This window comes from Cygnus atratus, chromosome 3, assembly GCF_013377495.2.
Source record: "Cygnus atratus isolate AKBS03 ecotype Queensland, Australia chromosome 3, CAtr_DNAZoo_HiC_assembly, whole genome shotgun sequence".
In the NCBI taxonomy this organism is placed as follows: Eukaryota; Metazoa; Chordata; class Aves; order Anseriformes; family Anatidae; genus Cygnus; species Cygnus atratus.
The window spans coordinates 2,368,698-2,396,694 of NC_066364.1; the positions used below are offsets into that span (position 1 = coordinate 2,368,698).

Consider the following 27,997-nt stretch of genomic DNA (forward strand, 5'->3'; position numbering starts at 1 on the left):
AAAAACTGTTGTGATCATGACCTGATTATTTGAGTTTCCATAGTAATCCATAATATACTTAAAAATTCTCTAAAGTACATGTCTTCGTAGTCTAAAAGCAGACTTCAAGGCAAATAATGCAAGACTGATCTTGAACAGTAGGAAGGAGTGGGAACAGGTGGCTAGACTAGAGGCAGGAAATTGGACCTCATTTCTAATCTCAGCTCTCATTGATTCAGTAAGAATTCAAGAAGTGGTGAAAGGCTCTCAGTGCAATTGTAAGGAGCACCTATTTGCATCTTTCAATACCCAAATACCTTTAAGAAAGTCACTGTCTTAATTTTAATAATCTAAATCTCATAGATGAGGAAGGTTACACGACTCGACTCCACACTAAACCTGTCGTAAGCATAAGGCAACGTGAAAAATGTAAAGCATAAAGTTAGGTAAGATTTGGGAGTAAAACTTGCTCATTTTATTACTTTGTAGAGAATAAAACACAAAGTAAAAATATTTAAAATTTGCTTTACTTCTTATTTGTACTAGGTCTGCCATAAGTTACACCAAAACTTAAATACTTTTACAAGTATTTGGTTTTGGTTTATTTATTTATTTACTATTTCACTGTATTTCTACTATGACAAAATTCCTTGTAATCCTTAGATGTTCTTGTAATGACAGACCTAGCTGTAGCAAACAATGGAATAGAATGTCTGGATCCCACCATAAAAAATAGTTGCTTGGGGATATTTTTGTTGTTTTGCTTTAGAAAGACACCCTCTAAAAACATCTGCCTGCATGTGAAGAGGTGAGAAAGGTCTAAGTTTACAGACAGCGTGCTTCCAAAACTCCAGACTAATGAAGGAGCTTCCATCTACCAAGAGATAGCTGAGTGCTTAACAAAGCACAGACCAAATGGACTTCCACAAACTTTAACAAGTGAGATCTGGCTCCAGATTTATCTTCATAATCATTTTTAAATATTCCAGGCTTACACAGCAGAGGGCTTTTCCTTTATGAACTATGGTTTCTCAAAGAGAATATTATTTATAATGTAAGTCTGTATTTCATCTGTTTTCTTTAAAAGACAGTAGTGTTTTGTACTCTGCTTGATCATGCATTAACTGCCCCTCACAGCACAGAAGCCCCATTTGGAGCCCAGCATTCAAAAAACCACCGCTGCCACCACTAACAGCAAAAACAAAACAAAACAAAACAAAATACTTCTCTGGCATGTGTAATAAATAAGAGAATGAACAAAAGCAACTGTCCCAAGTACATAGCAGAGGATGGAAAAATGTGACATGAGATGGGGCATGGGAAGAGGAAGATGGTAAATAAAATAAAAAATTAAAAATAGAATTACATTTGCCACTTGGCAATACACAAACAACCCTAAGTGCACTTCATAAATTTTACTATTGTTGCTGCAAGTGGTATTACCATAAATCATGTTGGTAGTGTACTTGGCACTTTTAAAAAGCCAAGCAGGCTGAGTGTAACAATAAGTTTAAACAGCTCCACTATCTCTGGACAGAACGGAGGGGAAATGCATCACAGGGCTTTACTATGACTAAGAGCTTGGTTTGCTCTGCAACAACATATAAAATAGCACTCTGCCAGCAAGTCTAACAGCACTCACCAGTATTACTGCATAGCCAATTCGATTTAATATTTTACCTGCTGTGCAAGAGGAGAGGTCTGCCTGCCCTTTTTCTCATCTCTAACAGGAAAGAGAGACTTCAGCAGCTTTGGCATCTGAGGCACGAAGGACTTGACAGGATTCAGGTAGGAAGCAGCGAGGCTACCAAGGCCTGTTGGAAAAATTGAAAAATGTGAACAGTTATGCTTTTGGAGGAAAAAAATAATCATTTTAGTTCTAAAATGACTTCTTCCAGTGGTCAATCTGAGAAAAAGCACTGAGTGCTTGCTCCTCCCTTGAAAGGGATATAAGAATCTGGATAAGTTTTAATCTGTGGCCCCAGTATACAGAAAGTTTTTCTCATCACATGGGGTGAAAAAGTTTGCTCTTTCCCATTGGAAACATAAAATGCTATATAACTTGCAGAAGTAGGAAAAAATCGAGAAGCAAAAGTGAAAAAAGATGTTGATACAACACACGATTCCGATGACAATAACAAAGCTTGCCAAAAGTAAAAGATGAAAAGATCCAAGTTAAGAAAAAAAGATTGGGACATCCAACTCTTCTTGCTAATACTGCATTTTTTTCTACTCTCCTCTCCCTTGAGAAAAACCAGTTAGACATAAAAAACCTCACTATGTATCACTGCACTCTCAGCTGCACATTAGGCACACGTACTCCAAAATAGCCATTCAATTCCAGCGCTGGTTATTTTCTAAAACATTAGTAGCCCTGTTCTTTGCTGTTTTACCCACACAACAGATAACATGCTCTGAGCCCACAGCTAACTTCTGGCTTTAGAAATTGAGCTTCTGAGATAAAGACTGCATCTTCTGAAATCAAAGACAACTTAAACACGTGGCATTTGTCACTTAGCAGAACTCGTGTCGGACAAAGGCAAGGCTAGTTAGAGTAGGCAGCTTAGTCACAACTGCTAAACGCTCACAGAGAGAGAACTGCACAGACACTGCTTTGGAGGAGACATTTCTCTGCATCTCTGAAAGCAGCTCAGCTCTGTTTGATACTCAGAAGCTGGGGTGACTTCACTCCATTTTTGTGAGAGCTCTCTTAGCTTTAGGAAAGCCCGTACCTGCATCAGGAGAGTGGTTTTGCTGCCCAGAGCCTGGCAGAGAGGTACGAGACGGACTAATGCCTCTGCTGGTGTTTGCGGCACCTTGGGATACATCTTGCTGACTCTCCCATCGGCCCTAGGGAAAAAAAGAAAAAAAAAGTTGCTTTTTTCCAAGTTAGCACAGCACCAAGAGTACAGCAATTCTTACACACCATGCCAGCTTGCACAGCACCTTTGCAAAGTTCAGAATTGGCCGAGCTGAGCAAAGACCCTTCCCCGAGGCACTTTTAGTTGAAACACCCAGTCCTGGAAAGATAAGCACCCTCAGCTCCCATCAGCATCAAGGCACAAAAAGAGTCTGCTTAGAGACCTTAAAACTACAATATTTCACTCAATTCGGGAGTTGAGCACATTACGACCAGGTGAAAATAAAATAGTACCTCCCCAAATTCCTAACTATTTTGTGTATCTGCTCAGGAAGTGGATGAAGTGTCAGAAAGAAGGGGTGAGGACAGACAGAGCTCTGGGCAAGAAGAGAAATAGGATCTTAGACCCAAAGGCTGGACGTTAGTGCCTAGGGTCAGATATGGCCGCGTTGATCAGATCAAGAGGAAATAATCGTGGTAGTTGCATTTCTGTTTAACGGCCTGGCAAAGAGAGAGATGGAACACACGACAACAAATTGTAGATACCAGGAGCCAAGAAAAAGATTAAGTAAAGACAGGTCGGAGTTTTGATGTGGTTATGAAGATGAAAGATAACGATTTGCAGACCTGCAAGAGCCTGAGCACTGATGAGGGGTAAGAAACAGCAGCAGAGCAGGCGGCAGGCCCCCTGCCTCTGCGGGTGCCCAGGAGCCCCTGGGTGGGTTTTGACCACACGGATCCCAAGGGAGGGAGCCATACATCATGGGGTGTGAGTTCTCTAAAGAATGGGGTCACTGGGGTTTTGCATCTTCCACGCCAACCTTATAAGTCAGAGGCTGGCCCGGCAACAGCTTCTCAGTGAATACAGAGAATTACCGAGCTCTCATTTCCCACCAGTGCAATTTCGAGAATCTAAGTGGCAAAATCCTGTTTTCCTAGCTCTATCATTGGTAAAATCTTTTAGAGCACCTTGCAGTGTCATCGCAGACAAATCTAGCGACTGGCCAAAGAGAATCTGAGGAAGCTGCTGCTAAAAGTTTTATGTGGAGATCTTAATGCAATCCAATATATGTTGAGAGGGTCTATGGGAGAAAACAGCCTGGTCTTGAATGCTGCAAAGTCTCAGTGTTTCGTGGAAAAGCATTGTCCTGGTCAGGAGCAAAGAGCCCCCAGGAAAAAAGCTGCACTTTTCCAGAAATACAAGTTGTGAAGACAGGACAGTGGTAAGGCAACCAACCTGACATACATCAAACTCTGATCACATTTCTGGTAAGAGGTTTGACTACGGTCTGCACGATATCTGCCCTTGTCTTCATTATAGTGTGTCTGTATCGTGCTGGTTCTTTTAAAAGACGTAATAGAAACACTTGCAGAATGAGATGGTACAGTGGACAAACTAGAAAGGAGGCAGTAGAGACCTGCTACATCCCAGACCACAAGTTTTACGTAGTTTTCCAGGGGAAGAGAAGGGAAATGCACCTTTTCAAGAAGCTTCACACCGTAGGATGCAAGCAAATAATCTGACCTTGAACAGAAAAATGACAGGCAGCGAAACTAATCTCAACTGTAACTTGAAGTCGTGAATGTTTCACAAATAATAAATAAGCCAGGATAGGAGGAATAGATTTCTCCAATGGGTTGAAGGTCACAGCAAGCAGCCCAGAGCAAAAATCGTTTCCATTTGGATCTATAAATTAGTCCCACAGAAGCTGTCCTGCTTTGAATAGCAAGTAACGTGCACTTCTGCAGAGTCTTCAGACTTTACCAGCTACAACGGGCTCAGTTTCTGTGAAGTAACATTTGGGATACCTAAAGAGTAGTGGGTGTCTGAGTTGACTGGAGGCAGCCATCCCGAATGTCAAAACTGATGTAACCCAGGCTGGGAGTAGCAGTAACTCCAGCGGTTTGTTTAGTCTTGTGTTTTTGAGGACTTTGGAGTTTAAAGCCCTTCTTGAAAGCTTCCTGCCCTATCAGCGTGGATGACAGAGCTATTCTACCCTTACCTTAAGCCTCGAACTTAAGCATTATCTTTGACCTGCAACTCTCACATCTTGCACGCATCAAAAAATCCTGCCCGTGTCTGGAAAATTCTTTCCACGAAATGCATCTATCAGACAGCCTTTCCTATTCCACTCCACAGAAACTCTTACTCAGGGTTTGCTGTCTTGCATTTCAACTAGTGCTGATTTCTTTTAGCTGGCCTGACTGCCTGTGGTCGTGCCCAAATTACATCCATTCAAAAGTCTGCTTTCTTATCCTGACATTGTGACTGTTTCACACTCCGCAGTATATTTTTAAAGCCAGCATGGAAACATCCAGCGACTTAATGCAACGCTCTTAGGAATTTTTTCTGAAGTCTCCTCTGACTCCCACTGATTGATTAGTTTGCAAGAGGAAAGCCAAAACGGAAGAAGAGTTCAGATTATATCCAGATCAGAAGAACATCTTGGTGTAATTCGGTCTTTGCATGCACCAGCTCAGTGGTGTTGAAGGAGTTTAAAGAAAGTAGATGAATATTTGGTGGGATATGGTCACAAGACTCAAAGAATCTTGAAAAACTATTTGGTTTTGTAACCTTTGGGTCTGGTACTGCCATCAGCCTGGTAAATTAGCCTGGTGCTGACATTAGCCTGGCATCAGATTAAGAAAAAAACTATGCAAGTGTGGAAAACATCTGAAAGCTTCTTTTTGGAGGACGTAAAGCTTAATTAGAGTTACTTTCTGATCTTACAATGATGATCAACTTACTAAAGACAAATGGACAAAGGTGGCAGGTCCTAATCATTTTCTACTCACAGGCCAAGCCTACAGAGCTCCTGGAGACCACAGAGAGATAAGAAATAGACTACGTGGGGAAAGTTTTCTAACTTACTACAACACTGGCTCAATGCAGGTAAGGATCAACTGAATCGTTTTCTGAATCACGATTTATTGAGTCAGAAGTGTCCTTCATTGACTGTTCCAACAAAAATCATTTCAGGCAAGCATGTTGGCTTTCTTTTTTTTGCTCTGTTTGAAGAGTGATTCAAAAAAAATCAGAGTAGATAAGGAACAGAGCAAAACACTTCCAAGAAATTCACCCTGCACAGAAAGAACAGCAGGATTTAGTGATTTTCTCTTTAGGAAAAAAACTTTTTTCTAAGTATCTTTAGTAAATTTAGTTTCAGCCTTGATATTATGGATGACTACATGTCCTACATAATGTTAAGTATTTTGCCAGACTAAATAAAATACAGATCCTGAGAACAGGAATGTGCACTTGTGAATAGGATTTGTCTGGCCATATTCTTAAAGCATTTAGGTTTTTCAAATAATAAATAATTTGTTTTGGAGAGGAAAGATCATTTTAGACTGTAGCTCACACAGGTTAGGGGTAATGTGACCCTCAAATCTGAGATGACAACAAACCATTAAGAAGCAGGTAAATTGGAGGAGCACATGGAGAAACTCATTTGCAAAAGAAAATGCTGGAGACAAGTGAAAGGGTCAACTGTTGTGCTAAGAATCTGCAGAGGCAAAAGGTAGTTGATGAATGACTGCTTTTAGTAAACTGGATTGAAAGATAACATCTCAATCTCTCAAAAGAAAAAAAATGTAAGAATTATTAACTTTATTAACCTCATACAGTTCCCAAGTTTCACATATGCACGTTACGTAGCACTCTCAGATGATTGCTTTGTGCATTCACTAACTGAAACACTTAGACTTTAAGTCTAAGCAATTGGTATTATTTAAGTGCTGTGAATCTTTCCTCTATCAAGAAGGGCGGTCAGAAGAAGGAAGGAAGCTTGTAAATCATTCGCCCTGAGGAGCCATCATTTCATGAATATATTTGGTCTCTGCCAAGTGACCAAACAGAGGTCAAGTGACTTAATTTAACAAATCAAAAATAGCCACCAGAAGAACACTTGTCATTTGATGCATTTTGATACAAAGTTGTTCAGAAAGTGTGTTAGTTCTGTAATACCTTCTCCTACTTGCCCACTGCATCCCCTTCTTTCACTCATCCCCAGTTAAAAACACCAGGGTTCAGGTCAGCACTGGCACCCATAAAATCTTTACAGCAAATAGGGGTGATCACTACCCAAGTCATCTACAGGCTTTACCTGACAATGATTTTCTTCTTGAAGTTGACAGACCATTAAAATGCTGCCACTGGGTAAGAGAAATGAACAGTTCTTGTGTTTTATTATTTTAGCAGTTCAGAAAAGACTTACGGAAGAAGTGACAAGGTAGCACACATTTAAGCATACAGCTTGGGAGAAAGGCACTTGTTCTCATGAACCACAAAACTAGAGTATTCAAATTTATTTACATTGTACCAATTTGATGAACAAAACTCTGGTTCCCTGTGAAATCTGAAGGTTAAGTAGCACAATCTTGTCTTATTCGGCTTTTGGATACAAGGCTTTTGAGCTACAAACTACTGGGCCTTTTGGAAAGGAAAGACAGCTGTCAGAGACAGAATGGTTATTGTGCAAAGGTATTTTAAGGACAGCTCGTGAAATTTTTCATCAGCATATGATTATAGCCTTAACAACTGCTGTAAAACAGGTCAGAGGTGTCTTCCATTCTTTGTGCAACTGATTCATCAGTTTAAGTCAACAGAATTTTTAAGCTTCCAATGCAAGTATTCCGGAATGTAGAAATCCAGCTCTGTACCTTACACCAGCACTAAGGGACTCTATACTTCTACCTGATACTCGTGTTGATGTGCAAGATGAAACAAAACTAATCTCACTCTCCCATAACCATACCTGTAGAGATAATCGGAGGAAAAACTGGCTTTTGCTCATTTAAGCAAGAACTTATAACTTAGAGGTGATATCAAATGCTATCCCATTAACCTAACATTTGTAAGACTGTCTTCTGAAGTTAATTTAGAAGGCATCCCTCTGTCTTCTCATCAAATTAGGTAAGCTCACAAGTTATTAAAAAAATCCCAGTGGCGATTTAAATATGTCATACAAACATGTATCTCACTGTGACGTTTGGCCTGCTCTTTGGAAGTTCTCTGTGGTATCAATACACCAAGACATTCTTTAGAGTTTTTTTTTTTTCAAAATCCACCAAACTTACATGTCTCCTGCAGTCCTGGAGACGGGCTTTTCTAGCTCTTCATGGAAGCGTGACCACCCATCCACGTGTAGGAACAAAGATTCAGCTACAGCTGCAAGATGAGTCCAGACCCTACTTCTGGAAAGTTTTTTTGGCCTGGCTGGTTTAGTTGCACCTACGCTACGGTTACTTCTTTTTCTAACTTTTTAGAGAAGAGAGTTCTGGCTATTCATAGTGCTGAAAACTGAAGTAAAATCCACATTCACAACTTTACCAGTACGAATAGTGCTTTACATACAGGAATGAGGCTCAGGAGCCTTCCTACAGACCTTAAGATCCACGATGAAGGCAGCAGCAATGCCAGGAATAACAACATTAAAATTAGAGAGGAAAATGAAGTAATGGAATAAAAGCTAAGGAGAGGAAGATTCTGATATAAGTAAAGGCTTCCACTAATATTAACATACACAGGCCTGGCAGATAAGTCCTGCACCCAATTCAGGATGCAATTACTATATTGTGACTGACATTTCTTATGATACAATACACCACTTGTTTGAGATTAGCCTATTATAGCCACTTGAAAACAAAAACAAATTCCCAGAAGAATAATGATTCATCACTGCTGGAGAAGACTTCTTTTTCCACTTGAATTGCCCTCCAAGTGACAGAAGACATCTAACTTAGCTAAAAACCAGCATACGAAACCGTCCGTGGACCTTTTATGCTAAAATACATAGGGATGCTGTTACCAGTGTGCTTTGTGTGCACTACAGGAACGTTTAAGAATTTGATTAACGTTTCATTGTGATTACAGAAGCTTTCATTCATCTTCCTATAGAAACTGAACCTGAGGCCTCTAAGAAATCTCTAAGGGGAGAAACCTCTAAGAGGGGAGTTTGTAATCCCCCAGTAAGCCGCTATTACTGTCCTGAGCAACAAGCAACTTTAAAGTAAGCATGCTACAAGCAAGGAGGTAAGCTACACAGCCTCAGCCCCAAGTCACAGTGCTACAACATATTTGTCAGTGGCTACACCAAAGGAGGCAGAGCTGCAAAAGCCCATGCAAACCACTACCAATGAACTCAGTTAACCAAAGCTTGGTACGACGAAGGGGGCACACAGTCATTCCTCTGAGCGTGTTAACATGATAAGAAGGATAAACGTAGTTTTCCATTGGCCCGCTGCTAATTTAAATTCACTCTTTTAAAGAAATCAAGAGTTGTTACCACTGAACTATCTGAAACCAGAAAGCCTGAGAAAGATTTGAAAGAAATTTTCAACGTTTATCTCATTTCCAGGCTGCACATGGTTGGCACACATTTGTTTGCTTTTATGTCTGTTTTATTTTTATTTTTTTAAGCAAAAATGGCGTCATTTCTGAAATAACTTCACCCTGCCCAAAGAACAAGGAAAAATGCCATCTAAACAGCTATAGCTTTGTAGCAAACCATAAGATGCCCCCAAGAAGGAGAATCTTCTCTCCTTTGTACCAATTTCACACTGTGTTAATGACAGGCTTTTCAATGGAAAAAACTCATTTGCTGCCTACTATGCAAATGAGACACCAACAGCAGCATCTTCAAAGCAGGAAGTAAAAGCGTTTAAATGAGCAAAATAAACTTTATAGTGAGATAAAATTAGTATCCCACTCATTAGGTGGACCTAATGCATTACCTCTGCTGGGACCTTTGGACTCTGAAACATGCAATGAGGGAAATCATTGAGAGGAGGGGAAGAGAAAAACAAAAATCATTAAGGACTCTGGACTTTAATTTTCACTTAAAAAACCTACAATATTGACAAGTTCCACAGTTCTCTCCAAGCAGAAGTTGCTGTAAGCACTTTATCACCTGCACATATTTTAGCATTCTTTACATGGATCAGATGTAGCAGATTTAGCAACCAATGCTAGAGCACTACATCAAAATTCTATTATTCCGTGCAACTGCATTATGCATTAAAATGCCTTGTCACCACTAGATGCTCCCTTTTAAAATGACTACATGCTCACTGGGCAGAATATCTATCAGGAAAAGACCCTTTAGTTTATCTAGGCTTTGGAAAATAAGCTTAAATTTAATCTTTCACTTTTTAAAGAAATGCTTTTGATCTACGCTGTTATTTTTAAGGAGTGTAATGGACTGAATTATCAAACCACCCACTGCAAGCTTAAAATTGCTCGTTTCCCTCTGAAGGGCAGAGGCTCACGGCATATTATTCTGTCTTAAGGGTGGACCTGAACTTACATGTGAACCCAAATTCATCCCTTACCCAGAAGGTTTGCACCTTACCCAGGTGAAAGCTTTGGAAGAGCTTTGAAACTTTAACAATGAGAAAACTTCCCCTGAAAAATGCACCCCCATGTGAAGGATGGCTACATTTAATCTGGTCTGCTGGACTCAGGTCTGCCATAGTACATGCCACAGCCACTAACAGTAATGCTACGTGACTGATTAAGGCCTGGGAGCCTTCCCAGAGACGTCCAGGGTTGCACAAACAAGGCTAGTATGGTCAATGAACAGTCCCAAGCATACAGGAAGCACGCGGGTGTGCCTCATTTTTAAGGATATTTCCCACCTATGCCCCTGTAACTGGTATAAAGCAGTCATGGTAGCAACCTTTCTTCTATAAAAGATTTCTGAGGAGAGCTTCAGATACTTACCCGGTTACTGCTCAGGTTATAAGGAGGAGCTAGATCTTGGCGGCTTCCAGAAAGCTGAAATGGTCAAGGCAGGCAGAATTATTTCTTAACAAAAACTTAAACTGATAAATACATGCCTTGACAGACATAAGGAAGGGTGAAAGGAAATCATCTTGCAGTTAAAGCAGAACTAAAAGCCAAGAGATGAAAGGTGAATCCCCAATTAGCGACCTAAAAGGGGAAAAATTTAACAACTTTTCATTACTATTTCTACCAAAGCATTTCATTAAAAATGTTAGAAAGCAGAAGCGTCTTTTCTTTCTTATCCACTAATCAAGAAAAAGATAATATATAAGATAATAAAACAATGCTGTTACAAAATTAAAAACAGCAGATACTTGTAACTTGCTTTCAAATCTCCTAGAGAAAAAGAAAAAAAAAGTCTCCAAGATGATAGCTAGGTGAAAAGCCTTCAGTGCTCTGCAGTTCTTTTTACATCGTTATTTCAGATGATCTGGATTTATGTGGGTACTCTAAAGCACGCTAATCTGTATGATGAAAGTATGAATATATGCAGATTTTGTCTCTACTTAGCGATTTACACAAATAGCACAGATGAACAGAAGGGTCAAACAAAAGAAAATGTATTGCTATGCTCGATGACTCCGGCATTATAGGGATCTGTAATTGAAAGATGCACTTGCTGCCCTCAATACACTGCAGATGTCGGTGTGGAATACTCACCCGATTCACATTGGGAGAGCTCAGGCTCCTCCGGTAGAGTTTTCCTTTTCCCATTAGCTGCTCTTTTACAGCAACTTCCTGCCAACCATACAGAAGCAAAGAACAGAAAATACTGTGCATGTTTTGCAAGAATCCAAGCTCCAATCATCCCATCTTTGTCTACACAAGAAAAATGTTTCTAAACAGCTTTATTGCACAGGCTCCCATCTGGGAAGTGTACCGTAATCTAAAAATTGTACATCGCATAGCTAGAAGTGCACGAGTGGAGAAACATTAACATCCAGTATTTTGCTGATTGACACACGTAGGATCTTAGAGCTTGTACTGATTCTAGGAGATGACTTACAGATGTGAAGATAGATTCCTTTTCCTAGCTGAGCTCCTATTTTAATCCTTTAAACTAATTATATATGACACGGAACTTGCTTTCAATACTTCCGAGTACATTGCACTTTCACCATTAATTTATAGTGGGCAGGCACATACTCTGGCTTGCTTTGCATAACTTTCTTTTGCGCCTACATAATTTATATCCAGGAGAACAATTTTCAATAAATGTTTTTCTCTCCCATAGTTTTCTTGGTAAACAGATCAAGCTAGAGTGCTTAAGATTAACCCAATCAATGTCTTCGTTATCAACAGAACAGGCTGGGTTACTTCAAGGCTGAACACAAGCAAAATGACAAGAACTCTACTAGCAACTCCAGAAACTTGCATTAAAGCCTAAGCTTCAGAAAGCAAAAGCTAACACCACCCATAACTGCTCTTTCTGAAACATAATTAGCAACACATGATCTCAAACTAAGGATCCCATAAGAGACAGTGCGTTTAATATAAAGCCTCCAGTCCGATCCATTCATTTTGCAGGTAGAGTGAGAACATCTCTGCAAAGCGAGCTGCATTTGCTTCTTTGGCCTTTTGCCACAGGCACACTTTGCAAAGCTGAGGTATGCACTGAGGTGGTGGTCTTGGTTTGCCAGCCTTATGAAACACTTATGAACACATTTGCATTGCCATACACTGCTTTGAGTGCTAGAGTCAAAACAGACCTGGCGCAGACGATCCAAGGTGAGAATGTTCTCTACAGACAGCACACTCCGCAAGTATTTCTCAATATAGGCTTCAGAGTCAGCTGAAGCTGCATCTTCAACGTTTGCTGCCATTCTGGCTAGTGCTTCCCTCTCTTCGGCTCCTTGAGCATCCTGGGAAGAAGAAAAGAAATGACAACCTTTTAAAATAAAAACATGAACAAAGAAAACAAGAAAATGTATTTTTGAAACATGCAGGACTGATTCAGAATGGTTTTCCCTTAAACTCAGGGGTAGATTCAAATGTCTTGTTAAATGTGATAAGGCATATTTAGAAGTCATCAGCATCATCTCAAGCTATATACTTGTTTTTTCATTTATTATTTTTTCTTGAGAGAGAGTCTCACAGTGAGACATTGCCATTGATTAGCTAAAGGGTTGCATTCAGATATTTTGTAATTAAAAAGTACTCAAACACATTTGGGGTATTATCTACCCTGCGAGGAAAACAAAATTTCAAGTGACTTGCAAAAAAAAAAACACCCACAAAACAAAACAAACAAAAAAACCCCAACACATCACTTGAGAAACATTTCAACACAGAGCGTTAAACACAGCAGAACATAAAAGAGTCAGGCAGCAATCAGCCTTTTGGCTCTTCACGTGTTAATGTTTTTTTACAAGTGATCTTATAAAGCATCTGTTTGGAAGGAAGGGATTAGCATCCAACTACGAACATCCTCAGGAATCAAGGGTCACATTAAGACATTACTTATAAGAAGCCAAGTGGCTGTGTGCACTTTGTTTTTCTATAACATATTTGCATGTCCCTTACATCAGGCACTTCACCTAGCCATCTTTATTCCCCTTTTTCTCTTTCTTTAAAAGATTTCTTCAAGGACTTAAGCAAATGGATGCTCACTCAACAAAATACGTAGTGACACTGATAAGACACACACTGTTGCTAAGTCAGAACATGTAAAGAAATTTGCTTAATCTTTTATAAGAATGATAGTTTATGCTTTCAGCAGTAAGAATGAGCATGCTCAACCATAAGAAAAAAATCAGGAAGTTAGAGACTGTCAGCCAATTTCAGATAGTTTGAATTCTTATTCACCTCTGGAATATTTGAGACTATCTCAAAAGTGACACCACAGCCAGGAATGGAGCTTCGGTGAGACATTCTTCGGAGGAAGCTCTGTGCAAAACCCTGTGGGGAGGGAAAAGAAAATATTTCTTGCTTTAAGGAAAAAATGTTTTAACGTATTCAAGTGAACTAAATATAGTTTACAAAGAAAGAAGCCCAAACCCAAGCGACTAGCCAACAAATACTTAAGATTCAAAGATTTTATCTTGGAGACAAATCGTTTGCTTGTCTGTATTTCAAATACAGAAAAAGAATTAACTTCCTTTATTGTAAGGTGACTGCTTAACCAGCACACAATACTTTTGCTAGTTCTAGATATTTTTTTTTCTTTACAGGGCCGTAGGTGACTTGTCTTGAATATTGACAAGTGCAGGCATTAAATTCTTGACCAAAGAGATCGTTATGAAGAATGATTTAAGGGGGCATGGTCATTGTTTATGCTGACTTGGCGCCTTGCAGGGTTAAGAACTGGACTGTTGAATTAATGCAGAGATGAGTCATTCAAAGATGCTGCTGAGACAAACACCCGGAAAAGGTTATCGACGAGGATTTTTAGAAACCTAGCAAGAAAGCTAGCCAGAAAGCTAGCTAGAAAGATTCTGTGTTGGATAACTGTAAAAAAAAATAAATCATTGACTAAGCCTGTAGAAAACAGAATTAATGAAGACTTAACACAATTATAATTACTGGCAGGCTCAATCTATTCAATAAACTCCTCCCATTGTGTATTATTAAAAAAAAAAATCACTGTTCCCTTTCTGAGAAATAGCTGTTAACTAACCAAAGCATCGAGAGCTGCAGTTCTTCTATTTCTAACCTAAAAGCAGGTTAGAACTGCCTACACGGTTTCTGGGTGTGACCACACCTCTTCTGCTCTTGCTTTTAACTTGATTGTAACTACAGATGTGCAAATAGAATTCTGCTCTTGATTTTAACTACAGATGTGCAAATAGAATAACAGTTCAGGCTTCCTGCTTTGTCATCATCCCTGCTAAGGGAAGCTGGATTCTGAGACAATGCTGAATAAACTCTCTTCTTCCTCACCATCCTCTCAAGAATAAAATATTTTTCAGGACACATTGCCACAAATGGAATAATATCTTCTGCTTTCCATTTACCAAGCACCCTGCTCTCACCTACACAGCATCAAGAGCACAAAGCAACTGGAAAACGTAGATCAAGAGTGATTAACTTCGAGAAATTACACAAAGGGACCTCTGCTCTGCTCCAGCTGTTGCTTGCTTAACTCTAAATATCTGGATATATAAATAGAAATATTTAGCAGTAACATGTGAAGACACTATAGGAGCAAGGAAACATGTTTATTCTGATGCAGTTTATGCAAAACATTAACCACAAGTTCATAACAAGTTAACTCTTCCTACTTTTTTCAGAGATCGGGAATAAAGCAATTAGTCAATAGTTAATACAAATAATACCGAATCTTATACTAAATTGCCATTGAACCTTTAAATAAGTTGTATTATCAGTCACAATAAAAAAGACACTATGAAATTTACTTGGCAGCCTAAAGCCTCTGTGCAAACCATTAATATGTTGCTTCATTCAGGTAGAAAGGAAGGCAGCTACAAGAAAACACAGCAGCAGCATTTTGCACAAACCACAGCCTTCCCCTCTTGAAGCAACGATAAACACAGGGTAGAGTGAAAGTAGGAAGGACTGCAGAAGCTATACCTGTCTGCCATAAACATTGACACAGATGCGTTTGCGTAACACCAACTGCATCTCCGCAGGATGGCTGAGCTGGACGGTGGCTCTCACAATAAGGTAAACTCTTTCATCTGCTGCTGTTCCTTTGCTGAGCTGGATACAGTCGTGGACTGTGGAATCCCACGAGGCCTCTACTTTCACCTGCAAAGGAAAAAAATGTATCCTCTAATAAGCATAATTAGGTGTATAATTAACTGTAATTAATTAAGCATAATTAACAAAAATACATAATACATAAATTTTGAGAGTCAGCTTCTCCGTTTCACTCCCTATGAAGAAAAATCCATGCGCTTTAGAAGAGGCCATTTAAAAATCAAGATTAGTTTGCCAAATGAAGACGTTGGGATTAAAAATGCCAACTTGCTCAAACTCTGGAACATTTCCTCTTGAAAAAAAGATCTTTGAATACTCAAGATCATTGCAAATAAATTTTAAAATATGCAGAACTACAGGACCATTTGGCCTTCAGTGAGATAAACCAGAGAGCAACTGAGATTGCAGTGAAAATCTTCCATCACACTACACAATACACAGCTAAATATGTTAACCATAACCATAGTTAAGATTGCTTGTTTTTTCAGCTGAAGGCTGAATATCCTCTGCTCTTCTGAGGTGTTTTGGTTTTTGTTTGTTTGTTTTTGCTTTGTATTTTTCTTTCCCAAACACACATTCAGAATTTCAACCTTCTGTAATGTTTGGGTTTAGATGAAGGAAGACTCAATTGAATTATGGTTCAACTCCAAGCAAATATACCTTAGAAAAAAAAGTCATTTTTATAAGAAACAAGCATTGTATACTTTGTATGTCATCTTTGATGCATTATCTTCATATCTTAATATATACATAGAACAATTAAAAGACTCCTGAGCTAAAATATACTGGTCTATATCTCTGCTTACCTCACTATCGTGATGTTTTACAATCTGCAGTTCAAAAAATTCCTCCTCTTCTTCTGCAACAAGGGTAGCATCCCACCCACCTGCTTCTGGGTCATCAAGGTTATCTTGGGAACTGAAGTCATCAGCTGGAAACAAAAGGGAATGCAGAAGGCGAGGAGAGACAACGCAATTATCCTATTTAAAAACATCCATCCAACAATTCATGAATTCACATTCGCATCTCTGCAGCTTGGCTCCTTATACTCTACCTGCACAAGAGAAGCTCACCCCATTTCAAACAGAACTGTTTCTATACAGAACTGTGCACAAAAATTTGGGAGTGCAGACTCAAGTGTGCCTTATGAAGTTCTCTGCTGGACAGGAAAATCCCCCAGCTGTAAATACCCCTTCCTTGCCCACAGGTATATTTTGAGCACTGCTGCTCAATTAAACCAAGTACATTGCTTGATATAATTACTTAGGTGATTTTTTTTCTTTTTTTGAAATAAAGGAAAGCTGCTGGCTGGACAAGTAAAAGTATGGTACATTTAGATCATGATTAAATCTTTAGCATCGTTTTCGAGAACAAGCTCAACCTGCTCTGGCTCGAGTCCCTCACTGTTAATGAATTATTAACTAGATCCTCTCTGAAGCCCTTTGATATATCAATACACTTTTTGAGGTAAATAAGCCATAAATGTGAAGAGCATTGCAGCAAAAACCTCATCACCACAGGCAGAATGCCACCTCTCCTCTCTCACCTGATGCTTCTAATCCAAGTGTTAACCCTCTTCTAAACATCATAGCAAGGATTTCTTCAACCAGTTAAGCACTGCTGGCTCCCTGGTCTGTTTAGGGTTGCTGATTTACCACAGATGGAGAAATTATAGTCAAGAAAAGTATCTACTAAGCATGTTGTTCAAACTGGAGCTTGTATTTGGATGCATTAAAATATACATACATTAAGGAAATACAGAAGACTGCACTGTGTAAGATAAACTTGAGTTTATCATAGCATTTATTTTTGATATGCAGACATTACTACCAGTGACTTCACATTTTCTTCTAATGGACTGAGAAAGACATTACATAGCACCAGGGTAATATCCTTGCAAGACCTCAGAAGGAGAATTCCCAATGATTAAGTTTTCATTGCATCGTCTACTATGTTCACCTTCTCAGGTAGACTCATTTTACTATCTCTCTTTTACATATTAAATATCTGCAAAATAGTAGGATTACCAAAATGCCCGGTTCCTTCCATAAATAATGCTGTATGTTTTGAAACATTAAGTGATATGGTTCAGTGAAAAATGTGCTGTTTCAAATTAATCTACCTGCCATTCCAGGCATTTCTTCACTTTATTAGCTTGCTTAAATTCTATAACATCTTGGGTTGTACAAAGTTTGATTCAAAGTACTCTGTCCTTTTAAGAACCACTTACCATTCAAGTCAAGGAAAATAACAGGAATGTGAGTTTCCATACCAGGCACGGGAGTCCTAAAATGCAAGACAGTGACAATGGCGGCATTTAAATTAAAGCAGATTTACCCAGCACACGTACTTTATGATACAAGCTCACAGTATATTACATTCAGTACAACTACAATTCCAAGTCAGACCAATGATAACCTTGGCAAACAGCTTTATTTTAATTTACTGTTGCAGATTCAGAGAGACTCAACTAAATTGATACTTCTTTTATACCAGCTCTCTTACAATTATTATATTCTTTGACCTCTGCTTTCAGAAATGTTTTCTCCCTCTAAAACACTAATAGCAAAATTAAGTTTATTTACTCTGACATACACATTTATTAAATGCAAATCCCTCTGCATTATTGATATCAGTGAAGACAGCAGAGTTGGTCAGAATATCCAGCAGCAAATATTTTAAGTTACTATCGATGCTGCACAATTGTTACTCTGTCTTGCTAAACATATCTGAGAGTCCAAGAGGATGCATAAGCCATGACTTTCACAGGGTGGATGAAGAGATAACATAGGTGGTGTTTTGTTTGTTTATAATATTAAATATTCTGTAGCCTTGTACTTTAAAGCTACAACATTAATGATGTACTAAGATGTAATATGAAGCACTGAAGACGTTTTAAAGATGCCTTGTTGCAATCTTAGCTGTAGAAAGGCTGTAGCCATCTCATGACAAACTTGGACATAACGAATTTTGTAGTGAACAAGAGCAGGCTGGAATCTTATTTAATGTGTACTTCGGTGCCGGAGTCACACCAAACACTTCCTTTGGTGCAAATGCATTCATAATAGATTCTTCCTCAAGCATGTTTCCTGCAGCTCTACTGTTTTCAAACCTAGTCAAATACTTTAATGTGAATGTCTCCAATAAAGCTTTTGCCATTTTTATGTTTCAGAAGTACTAATTTTAACAAACCTCAGCTTAAAACGCCACGACACTCAATTCCATCTATAAATACTGTTAGAGTTTTGCTCAGAAAAATGTTGCAGAAAGTTGAAAGCAACTGAAAACGAGGTTTGAAACTAAACAGCCTTACTTCCTTATCTGCAGTTGTTACTCACAGCTGCTACAGTATGGCAAGCTCAGTCTAGCGTAATTTACTATTTTTAATGTTTAGAAAATTACATGGAACACTTGCTGACTAAACAGACTTTGCGCTTAAACCAGGAATGCAACAAAATGCTCCTGTAGATGCATTTTTATTATGACAGAGCAGCCTTTTAAGTGAATGAACTAGGTAATTAACATATTAGCTAATTTTTTTAAATGGTAAGTGCAGTGGTAATAAATATTGATTCTGTTTCCTCAGAAGGTCATAATTACACTCTGATCAATAATAGTATCGTTTACTAAATAGCATTTCTGGATTTCAGATACACAGCCTAATAAAATAATTTAAGCAATCGCCCTAATTTTAACAACTTTGCTCATGCAGTGTACAGAATCCAGATTAAGGAAAGCAAGAAATGGCAACAATCCACGCGAGGAACAAGCCGTGCATCATTTTTATATTCATTCTTGCATATGGCAATGTATGTTCATACCACTCTGCTGGAGCTCCAGGGATCCCACTGCCTGCAGAAGGCACCATCACCGCATTCCTTTCTTCAGTGAGTGTTAGCCTCATCTCTAAAAGCTGTGCCTCCCGATCCGCATCGTCCTCTGTTTTATCTGGAGAAGCAGGATGTCAGTAAGGACAACAGAGAGCATGTCTTACACGCTGCCTTTATCATGTGTCGATGATCTTATACCATCATAATAGAATAAAACCCACTCTGTTCCGAAATTTGACACACAGCGTAAGCACACAGTGTAAATAAAATAAAATCTTACATAAGCTTCTCTAACTTAGTTTCACTGAAAGCCAAGTGGCGGTGAGTTCAGAGATTCAACTCTCCATTGCCTTCTTTTCTATCTTACAATATATTAAGAGAAAAAGTGTCTGTGCATGTCTCTCAACCTATCGCTGTTTTTACCTTTAATAGCATTTTCCTTACCAGGCTTCCCAACGAGTTTTTGCAATTGCTGATCGAGATATTCCTGACGCTTTGTTAAGGCACACAGCCACTTCCGACGGAGCCTCTCCAAATCCCTATCCTGTACAGAGGAAAGAAGTCATATTAAATATTGACCCTGGAAAGCCAGCGTTTCCTATTTGTGGCTTACATGTTTCCTCAACCCTATTGCTCATCTTGTACCAAAGAAGCAGGTAAGACAGAGCAGACCTCTGATGAATTACTTTGCTCTTCTCTATGCTTTCCTTTCGTAGAGCACAACCCAAAGAGAAATGCAGAATAGCTGAGGTTGGAAGGGACCTCTGGAGGTTGTCTAATCCTGCTCTGTGCTCAAAGCAGGCTCGCTTACAGCAGCTTGCGTGGGCATGTGCCCAGCTGGGATTTGACTATCTCCACAAATGGAAGCTGCAGAACCTCTCTGGGCAACCTGTTCCAGTGTTTGACCACCATTACGGTAAAATAAAAGGTTTCTTATGTTGAAGTGGAGGCTCACTACCTTTTGTACCTGCACTGGATACCACTGCAAGGAGGCTGGCTCTGTTTTCTTACACCCTCTCATTTACATGGCGGAGTAAGGGAGGGCTGACAAGATCCCTCTGAGCCAAATCTTCTCCTCAAGGCTAAACAACCTCAGTTCTCTCAGCATTTCCTCAGAGGTTCAGTTCCTTAACTTTCCACGTCTTATTTGAAGTGTTAGCTTGCCAGCTTAAGGCATTTTTTTCTCTATTTTGTGCTACCCAGTACTTAGCTGAGCATATTTCACTTCACCCATCTTCTGTGCCCTAAATCTAATCTAAAACTGACTAACCATTACCTTGTGGCAAAGCTGGAACCCCCTGTCCATATTCACAGCTCACCATTCATGCTCAGTGTTTAGCAGCCTTATATTAGGAATCTGCTCCTAACCCCGTATCATGCCATTATCCCCAGTTAGGGCATTTGTGCCTGAGCCTTTTCACATATTTTTAAGTGCCCATGTCCTTCAAAAAACACCTCTGCATCTGCAAGAACATTGAGTTCATTTGTCTGTGGTGCAGAAATGCTCAGAAATGATGTATGATACTCTGCATGCTGTATGTTGAGTGCCACAACGATGAGCTATCCGCTCTGGGATGCCTTCAGGGAAGCGTCTTTCATGGCAATAGCAGCTCAGTTTCATTCCGCATCAAACTATAACAAACACTTTGTCAAGGAAAATGTGTGGCTGCAAGACTATAAACTACGTTTGTATTGCTCACCTGCAGACCCCTACAAGAATGCTGGAACCTGTCAGGAAGCATTAAACCTAAATCTCTTGTCGCTCACATTATACAAAGTTGAGATCTACAACGATGATGATGTGCTTTTGTTAAAGTTATTCACAAGAAGATGAAAAATATATCACAGATACTGCACCTCATCAGTTCTCCTGTAAGGCTCACGTTACAGTGGCATTACATACATTAAACAAAAATCACTGGGCTGATTTCAAGTAGTTTTTCCCCTGCCATCTTAGGGCCCTAGGAACAGAATCCCCCTTGCTGGCCCAAGGGTTGATTACAGTATATTCCGGGTCTCATAAATAGCACGTTCATAATATGAAACAGCATGAAGTATTTTAACTGCATCTTCAACGCCACTGTTCCTAACCTCATTCTTAACGCAGACAATCTCAGTCTAACCACAGCTTGTCAAAAAGGAGGACTCCTTCTATTGAAACAGAAAAGGAAACACAATTGGATCTTGTTTTGGAAATACGGTTAAAGTTGTCTTGTTCTTTACCTTCTACCTCTCTAATACACCATACGGCTTTGTAGCATAACGGCCTATGCAATTCTCAAGTTTTTAGTCTCTTCAGAGGAAAGCCTCTTTACATGCAGCAAAGATAGAGCAAAGATAAAATCCTGTTCCTCTTCTAACATGTCTCTCTAACTGAGAATATCTGAATTAGTAATAAGAAATTATTTTTACCTGGTAACTGTCCATTTCATCCTCTTCTTCCTAGGCCAAAAGATGCAAAATCATGCCATTAATTTTTTTGACAGCAGGAAACAATGCAAAAAGTGCTACTAATTTAAGTAATATTAGCAGTCTCCTGTAAAAGTCTGAGCTTAGCAATGGTGAGGCCATAGAATTAAAACACAGTGACATCTCAAAGATTTGCTGCTATCTGCTGGTCTAAACACAAACTAAACCAATCCAACTGAAAAATAAGTGAAGAATTTCACAGAAATAAAGTTATTAGACTTTATCATAATTGGAAGAAAGTGGAATATTCAAACTGCCCTTAGAAAGAGACAGGTGGTAAAGTGAACCAACTTGAAACCTGTTGATCCGGGACAGAAAAGTAAAAATCTGCTGCTTTACCTGCAAAAGTTAAATATTTATGTTGGAAATCACTGGAAATCAAAGTCTAACACAAAGGATTCAAGGCAGGTTTGCTGTAGCATTTGGAGGAGAAAAATGTAAACATTTAAGCTAATTGCTAGGGAAGTGGAATAACTGTCTGCCATGCCAGCAGCCACAACGTCGACCTTAGATGTTTTGATTTCCATTATTTTCTGACGGAAGACACCACCTTTCGTTCTCGACACGCATCAGAACCATTCGCACTGACAGTAAGCACAACTGCCACTCCTGCACAGAGAATGGGAAAGCAGCGAGGACTCCAATCCTGAGCGATTACTCATCTATTTAAGTAATAACAAGCCACTGGAGCCTACTTTTGTATCTTAGTAATGAAAGCAAAAACTTAGCTAAGCTAAAATTAAAAAGCCATATAGAAAGAGGCATTTTCTTAGTTCAAGTCCTTTAGAAAATCTTTCACATTCCACAGATAGTGATTGACTTGAGATAAAGAAATGCTAATAAGGGGACTAAAAATCCAGATGTTCGAGTCAGAGGGCTATTGTAAGCAGCAGAACTAATAAAACATGTTTTTCAATAGCTCTTTCCCATGTGGGTTATCAGTATCAGAGAGAGCTCAGTAGTCTCTCCCTCAAGGGGAGCTTAAGTCTTTCTTCTTGAAAGAATTTACTATTATGTGCACTGCCAGCTCTGCCTGATACGGTTGAAACTGGCCAACAGCTCAGAAGTTCAATGGGGAAGAAATAGGGTGAGACAGACAGCATGCTCACCGGGGACTCGTTCCCTTACAAATCTGGGTAAGTGGTGTGTACGTGTTGGGTGCATAACAGTCACAGCTTTCAAGTCAAATTTGCCAGAAATAATCATCATTCTGCCTCAGGAGAGAAGAGTATCTTAAAAAACTTGCTCAGTTCAGAAATAGGAAAGAAAAAAAAAATTCCTTGCTGTATAGGACAAGGGTATCAGGAACTGCTGTAATGGGAGGGCAGCTAGGAAACTTGCAGGCAGAGTCACAGTCATAGGCATAACGGGGAAATAAAAGCAATAATCTGCCTAGGATATTCTAAAAAGTGAGATTTCTGCAAAGGTGGAAAAAAAATCCCTTTAATATGATCCTGACACACAAGAGGCAAGGGATTGCCGAGGTTACAGAATCACAGAATTGTAGGGGTTGGAAGGGACCTCGAAAGATCATCGAGTCCAACCCCCAGGTTAGGAGACAACAAAAAAGCCAACTACTTCAGACCTCACAAAGGGAAAAACAATTCTGGTTAAGCAAAAAAGAGGAGCAGACACACATTGAATCATACTCTGTCAACAGGGTAAGCATTATGGAAAGCTGGGAGATGTCCCAAAATCTACTTGGCATTTAGCTGGCCTTACCTCAAGCAGGGCAGCTAATCAGGCAAACCCACAGACTTGATTGTTCTGTTGCACTAGATTTTGGCTTGCTAGCTCTGAGTGACTGAATTTTATTTAATTTAGCTGCTAGGGAAGAAGTAGCACCGCACTAGAAACAGGTCGGAGCACCACAAGAAGACAAGCTTCTAAAACAAGGCAAGTGAGCCAATGTGCCATCATCAGAAGCCATCAGATAAGCACCAGATCAAGCATGCTCCCTACAACCAGATCAAAATACTTGCACTTTACGATGAGATGCAGTGCTTCTGAGGTCATCAGAAAATGGCCAACGTTTAATATGTGCCAACACAATTCTGATGTTTGTAACACATACTATTTGAATATATGTTCCATTGATTCACTCTAACTTGAATGCTTACTTAAAATTGCTGCTGTATCTAATATTTGAAGCAAAATCTACTGGACAAACTCCAAAAGAATTTTAGGAATTTGGGCTTTTTTCTTTCCTTCTCTGAATGCTGTGCTGAAGCTGTGCTGTTTTTAAGGATAGGAAACGCCCCAGAAGAGACAGAGAAGACAGCATTGCAAATATTTTTTTTGTTATGGAAAATGATTTTTGATTAAGAGGAAGATATTCCACAACACTTGCTGAAAGATTTGGATTTAGACTATCCTGCATAATCCACAATACCACCATCAAAGCAATTTTGACAATTTTTCTTGTTGCTTTACAAGCTTTTGTAGCAGATTCAATAATGCCCTCCTCTCATCATTCCCCTACCTGACATAAATAAACCAAAAACTTGAAACCAATGAAGTTGCTTCCAATTGCAGCAAACTTGGGACATTGTTTAATGCTTTCACATGTCTCGGAAATACGGGTTGCTGCTAAGAAACATTCAGACTTACCTGATAATTTTCAGGCACTTTTTGTGACTTGGCATGTTTTATTTGAACACAACCAATTCCCACAGATAGTATCGATTCCTCCATCAGTGGTAAGGTCCCGGATTCCTGTACAGATCTCACTTCAACCTGAATTCTTCGAGATTGTCCCTGCCCAAAAGAACAATTTGAAATACTTGAGGGGAAAAAAAAAAAAAGGTATAAAATGCTGAAAGCTTAATGACAGAGAGACCTCTACTGGCAGTCATTTGCAAGCAATATTTTATTATCACGTGAAGAACGAAGTGGTGAGTAGTGCAATCTCAATGACCCAGTGTCCGTCCAGGAGACACCCCTTCTGTTGCAAGGATTTATGTTTACAGGATTTAGGTATTTAAAATCAGCATTCAGCAACTCAGTTTACTTTTTCTAGAGGATTTTCAAAACATACAATTAGGGGACTGTATTTTTAGTACTTCTGAAGGCTGAGAATAGGATCTCCTCCCCACCTACAGAAGAGGAAAGAAAATACTCTAACTTGGTGAGCTACTGGAGCTGTTTAAGAGAACTTTTCCTCACTCTGGTTTCCTTGACTGAAAATTCTTACCCACCTGCTAATGCTATCAATGCAGCAAAGTAACTGTTCCTTAGGAAAATCCATAGGAAAAAAATCAAAGGAGTTGAGGAGTTCAGAGGTGCAGCCTGTATCTAACCTTTACTAATTCTGAGTGTTATCTTGGCAATAGCTTGTCACTGAAAATGTTAAGTGCTCAGTTAAGCATTAACAATTTAATGCCTGTAGAATTCAAAGGAAAAGGAGTAGCTGGCTGAAAAGATCAAATAAGGGGGATTTCTGGACCTCTTAAAAAAAAAAAAAGTTCAGTTTCTACCAGACACCACCACAGAACAGGTAATAGAACATAGTAAAAAGATTACAGGTAGCCCTTTGATCATCTTTACTTGAGAATTTGTGCACACTGGGAGTTTCATAAAACACAGAGGGACTCCACTTACACAAGATCATATTTTGTGTCTAAGCTTGACAGTTCCTTGGACACCATCCCTCTGCCATAAAAAAAACCCAGAGGCTTCTTAAGCTTCCTGCAGACTCTTTTCACAGCTGAAATCCTGCACATGCCACTGTACCTGTCTGAGCTGAAAGATGCCTCCTGTGCATACATCCTTGGCAGGAGTCACCTCAACCGGGCAGTACTCCCCATTCTCATTCAGCTCTAGAATTTGAACCCAGAGTTCGACTTTTCGGGTTACTTCACTCCACCTGCAAAACACATCAAATGCTGTTTCTTTTGTCTTTTCCTTTTTTAAACCAAAAGAAAAGGAGAGAAGGAAAGAAAAGGAAAGAAGGAAAAAAAGGAGAGAAGGAAAGAAAAAGCCAATCCCTGGCCCAGACTGCAGATTGAAGAAGTGAAAGAACACTTCTGTAGATGCCATTTGTGACCACACAGGGTTATTAGTTGTGCAGTGCTTATAAATTTTACTGACAACCCTTGTAGTCAAACATCGGAAATAAGCCTTTTTTTCCAGGAGCTTAAATTCTTATGGACACTTTTTAGTAACTCAAAATTAAGAAGGAAAGAGGTACTTTATAACACCCCTTTTCCAGCTTCTGTTTGCCATATTTCCCTGATTTTTTCATTTAAATTTCTCCATATATGGCTTAATACTCAACATGTTCAACACAATCTTAGGCTGGAAATAAAAAGAGAAATAACTGCCAATAAATTAAGGGGCAGAGCTGTCTTCTAAAATAGGAGAGGCAAAATGACTCAAAAACTAACCCTCTTCAGCCTGAATTACTCTACTGTTGTGTATTTTCTCCAGTTGAAGTAATTAGTAATACAGCTCTTCCAATGGAAGCATTACAGTGATAACACTTCATGGCCAAGACTGAACAGGAGTCTGACCTTGAATACATCATCGTACAGTCAGAACAACCATCTTGCTGGTTTAGACTTGATAGCTCTATCTGCCTCAGGCCAGCATAGCAATACAACAGAAAATACTCAGCTTGCTATTTTCTGCTCCTTCCTAAAACCACTACTAATGTGCATGGGTTTGCCTAAATAAAAGGGACTTTCAAGTCTTCGGAGTTTTACCACTTTTAATTTGAAACATGGATGAGCATTTCTCCTCTTTCACTTTTTTACAAACCTATTGACACATCTGATGGTATTTTCCCAATAGTCTATCTATAATAGTCTAACAGACATAGTCTTACACACCTGCTCAGTTTTCTTCAGTTCAAAATTTGACTACTTATCACAAACTGCTTCAAAATTAGGCCCTTCAGACAGTGATCTTCAGAATTTTAAACCAATGACCTACTTTCTGTATTTACCTGTCACGAAGGCTTCGTGTTTTGGCTTGAATTATTCCCAAATCCCACAGGGTTGGATTTTTCCGGTCACCACTCTGCTTGTGCCCATATACTTCAATTGCCAAAGCACCATCATACAGATGTTCCATGAAGTCTTCAGAAATATTTACAGAAAACTCCTGCAAGTGACAAATTGGTTAATGACTGTGACCACACAACACTGACTTAGGCTTAGAGACTTTCTGTCTTGACTTTAATATAAGGATGTAGTGCCTGAGACACAATATAGAAGAAAGGAAGAACTGTCATCTCCATTTGCAGAATCAGGATGCAAGGCAAAAAAACAGGCTGAAAATCAAAGTCCGTAACAAGCTGAAAAATGACCACATGCTGTTTCAAGTCCTGATCCACTCTTAAAAACAAATAAATAAAATATAATCAAATATTCTAATATTTAGGATCAAATTCAAAACTCATCAGAAGGTATTATATCTACTTAACAAATAAGTGTAATAAACTGCTCAGTGTAATAACAGATGAGAGGAAGAACAAGATGAGAACTCGGATGATTGTCTGGGATTCATCTAACCTGACTTTAGACATCTCTATTGAAGATGTCTCCACTTATTTAGTTGTTCTAAAGTCAAAAGAAAGAAATATCCTGTTCTAAGATACCTGACCTAACTTCAACATCTACATTAGGATAAGGGGTATCGTGTCCCAGAACTGCTTCTTTCTCTTTGCTGATGTCAGTGCAGAGTAAACAATCAGATACAGATATAAAATATACTCAGATGGATATCACACTTCCATTCACTCTCAGCTGTATTTGTACTGAGTAAACTAACATAAGTCTCTTTGCCAAACAGACTGCTTTCTTTCATTAATCCCCTTCATCATCTTCAGTGATTTTTGTACAAGTGAACTGTACAGTACGAGGTCTCTGAAGAGGTTTCAAGTTCTTACTAAAATGGCATAATGGTATCAGCCCCGCGAAGTATAATAAGGAGAGCAAATAAGCAACTAACAGTGTTATGCAAGCATGAATCTGCTTTGCCTGCTACAGTTTCATTTATAAAATAGAAAAAAAAATTACGTTGCAGTGATCGAAGACAACCATGCACCGTGGCTCCTTGCTGATGGGAGATAAGGAAGGATCCACCTCAGGTGCAACGCTAACTGGCTCCAGCTGATCCCAGAATGTGTATTTGCAGAACACAAAGTTGGAGAGGTGCTGAGGCAAACCTGTTGCCTGAAGTATTTTGATCTAGAGGAGACAAGAAGCAAACGAAATGAACTTATTCATCAGTATTAAATTGTATTCATAGATTTAAAAAGCTCCTTTATTAGAACAACGTTTTTCTGTTTCCCTACAAAGGATAACTAAGAAAAAATTGGGGGGAAAAGAAAGTTTTACAAGTAGTGCATTTCTGCGTTGATATACACTGGAGAAAATATTTTGAGTGCATGAGTTGAACGCTGCCACTAGA

General features: G+C 39.1%; 1 protein-coding gene across 5 annotated transcripts in view; it reads right to left on the minus strand.

Annotated features, from left to right (window-relative positions):
* KIF13B (kinesin family member 13B) overlaps nt 1-27,997 on the minus strand; it is a 124,740-nt gene that overhangs the window by 17,446 nt on the left and 79,297 nt on the right. For all 5 annotated transcript variants that reach the window (XM_035563545.1, XM_035563547.2, XM_035563550.2 and 2 more), the window contains 16 exons: nt 27,604-27,774; nt 26,529-26,686; nt 25,316-25,448; nt 24,194-24,340; nt 21,527-21,556; nt 19,559-19,658; nt 19,106-19,232; nt 17,515-17,570; nt 16,091-16,215; nt 15,156-15,332; nt 13,431-13,523; nt 12,335-12,487; nt 11,286-11,363; nt 10,563-10,616; nt 2,712-2,829; nt 1,660-1,793 (listed from right to left, as the gene is read on the minus strand). In XM_035563545.1, coding sequence (XP_035419438.1) covers nt 1,660-1,793; nt 2,712-2,829; nt 10,563-10,616; nt 11,286-11,363; nt 12,335-12,487; nt 13,431-13,523; nt 15,156-15,332; nt 16,091-16,215; nt 17,515-17,570; nt 19,106-19,232; nt 19,559-19,658; nt 21,527-21,556; nt 24,194-24,340; nt 25,316-25,448; nt 26,529-26,686; nt 27,604-27,774 — 1,854 coding nt within the window. The remainder of the gene's footprint in view (nt 1-1,659; nt 1,794-2,711; nt 2,830-10,562; nt 10,617-11,285; nt 11,364-12,334; nt 12,488-13,430; nt 13,524-15,155; nt 15,333-16,090; nt 16,216-17,514; nt 17,571-19,105; nt 19,233-19,558; nt 19,659-21,526; nt 21,557-24,193; nt 24,341-25,315; nt 25,449-26,528; nt 26,687-27,603; nt 27,775-27,997) is intronic.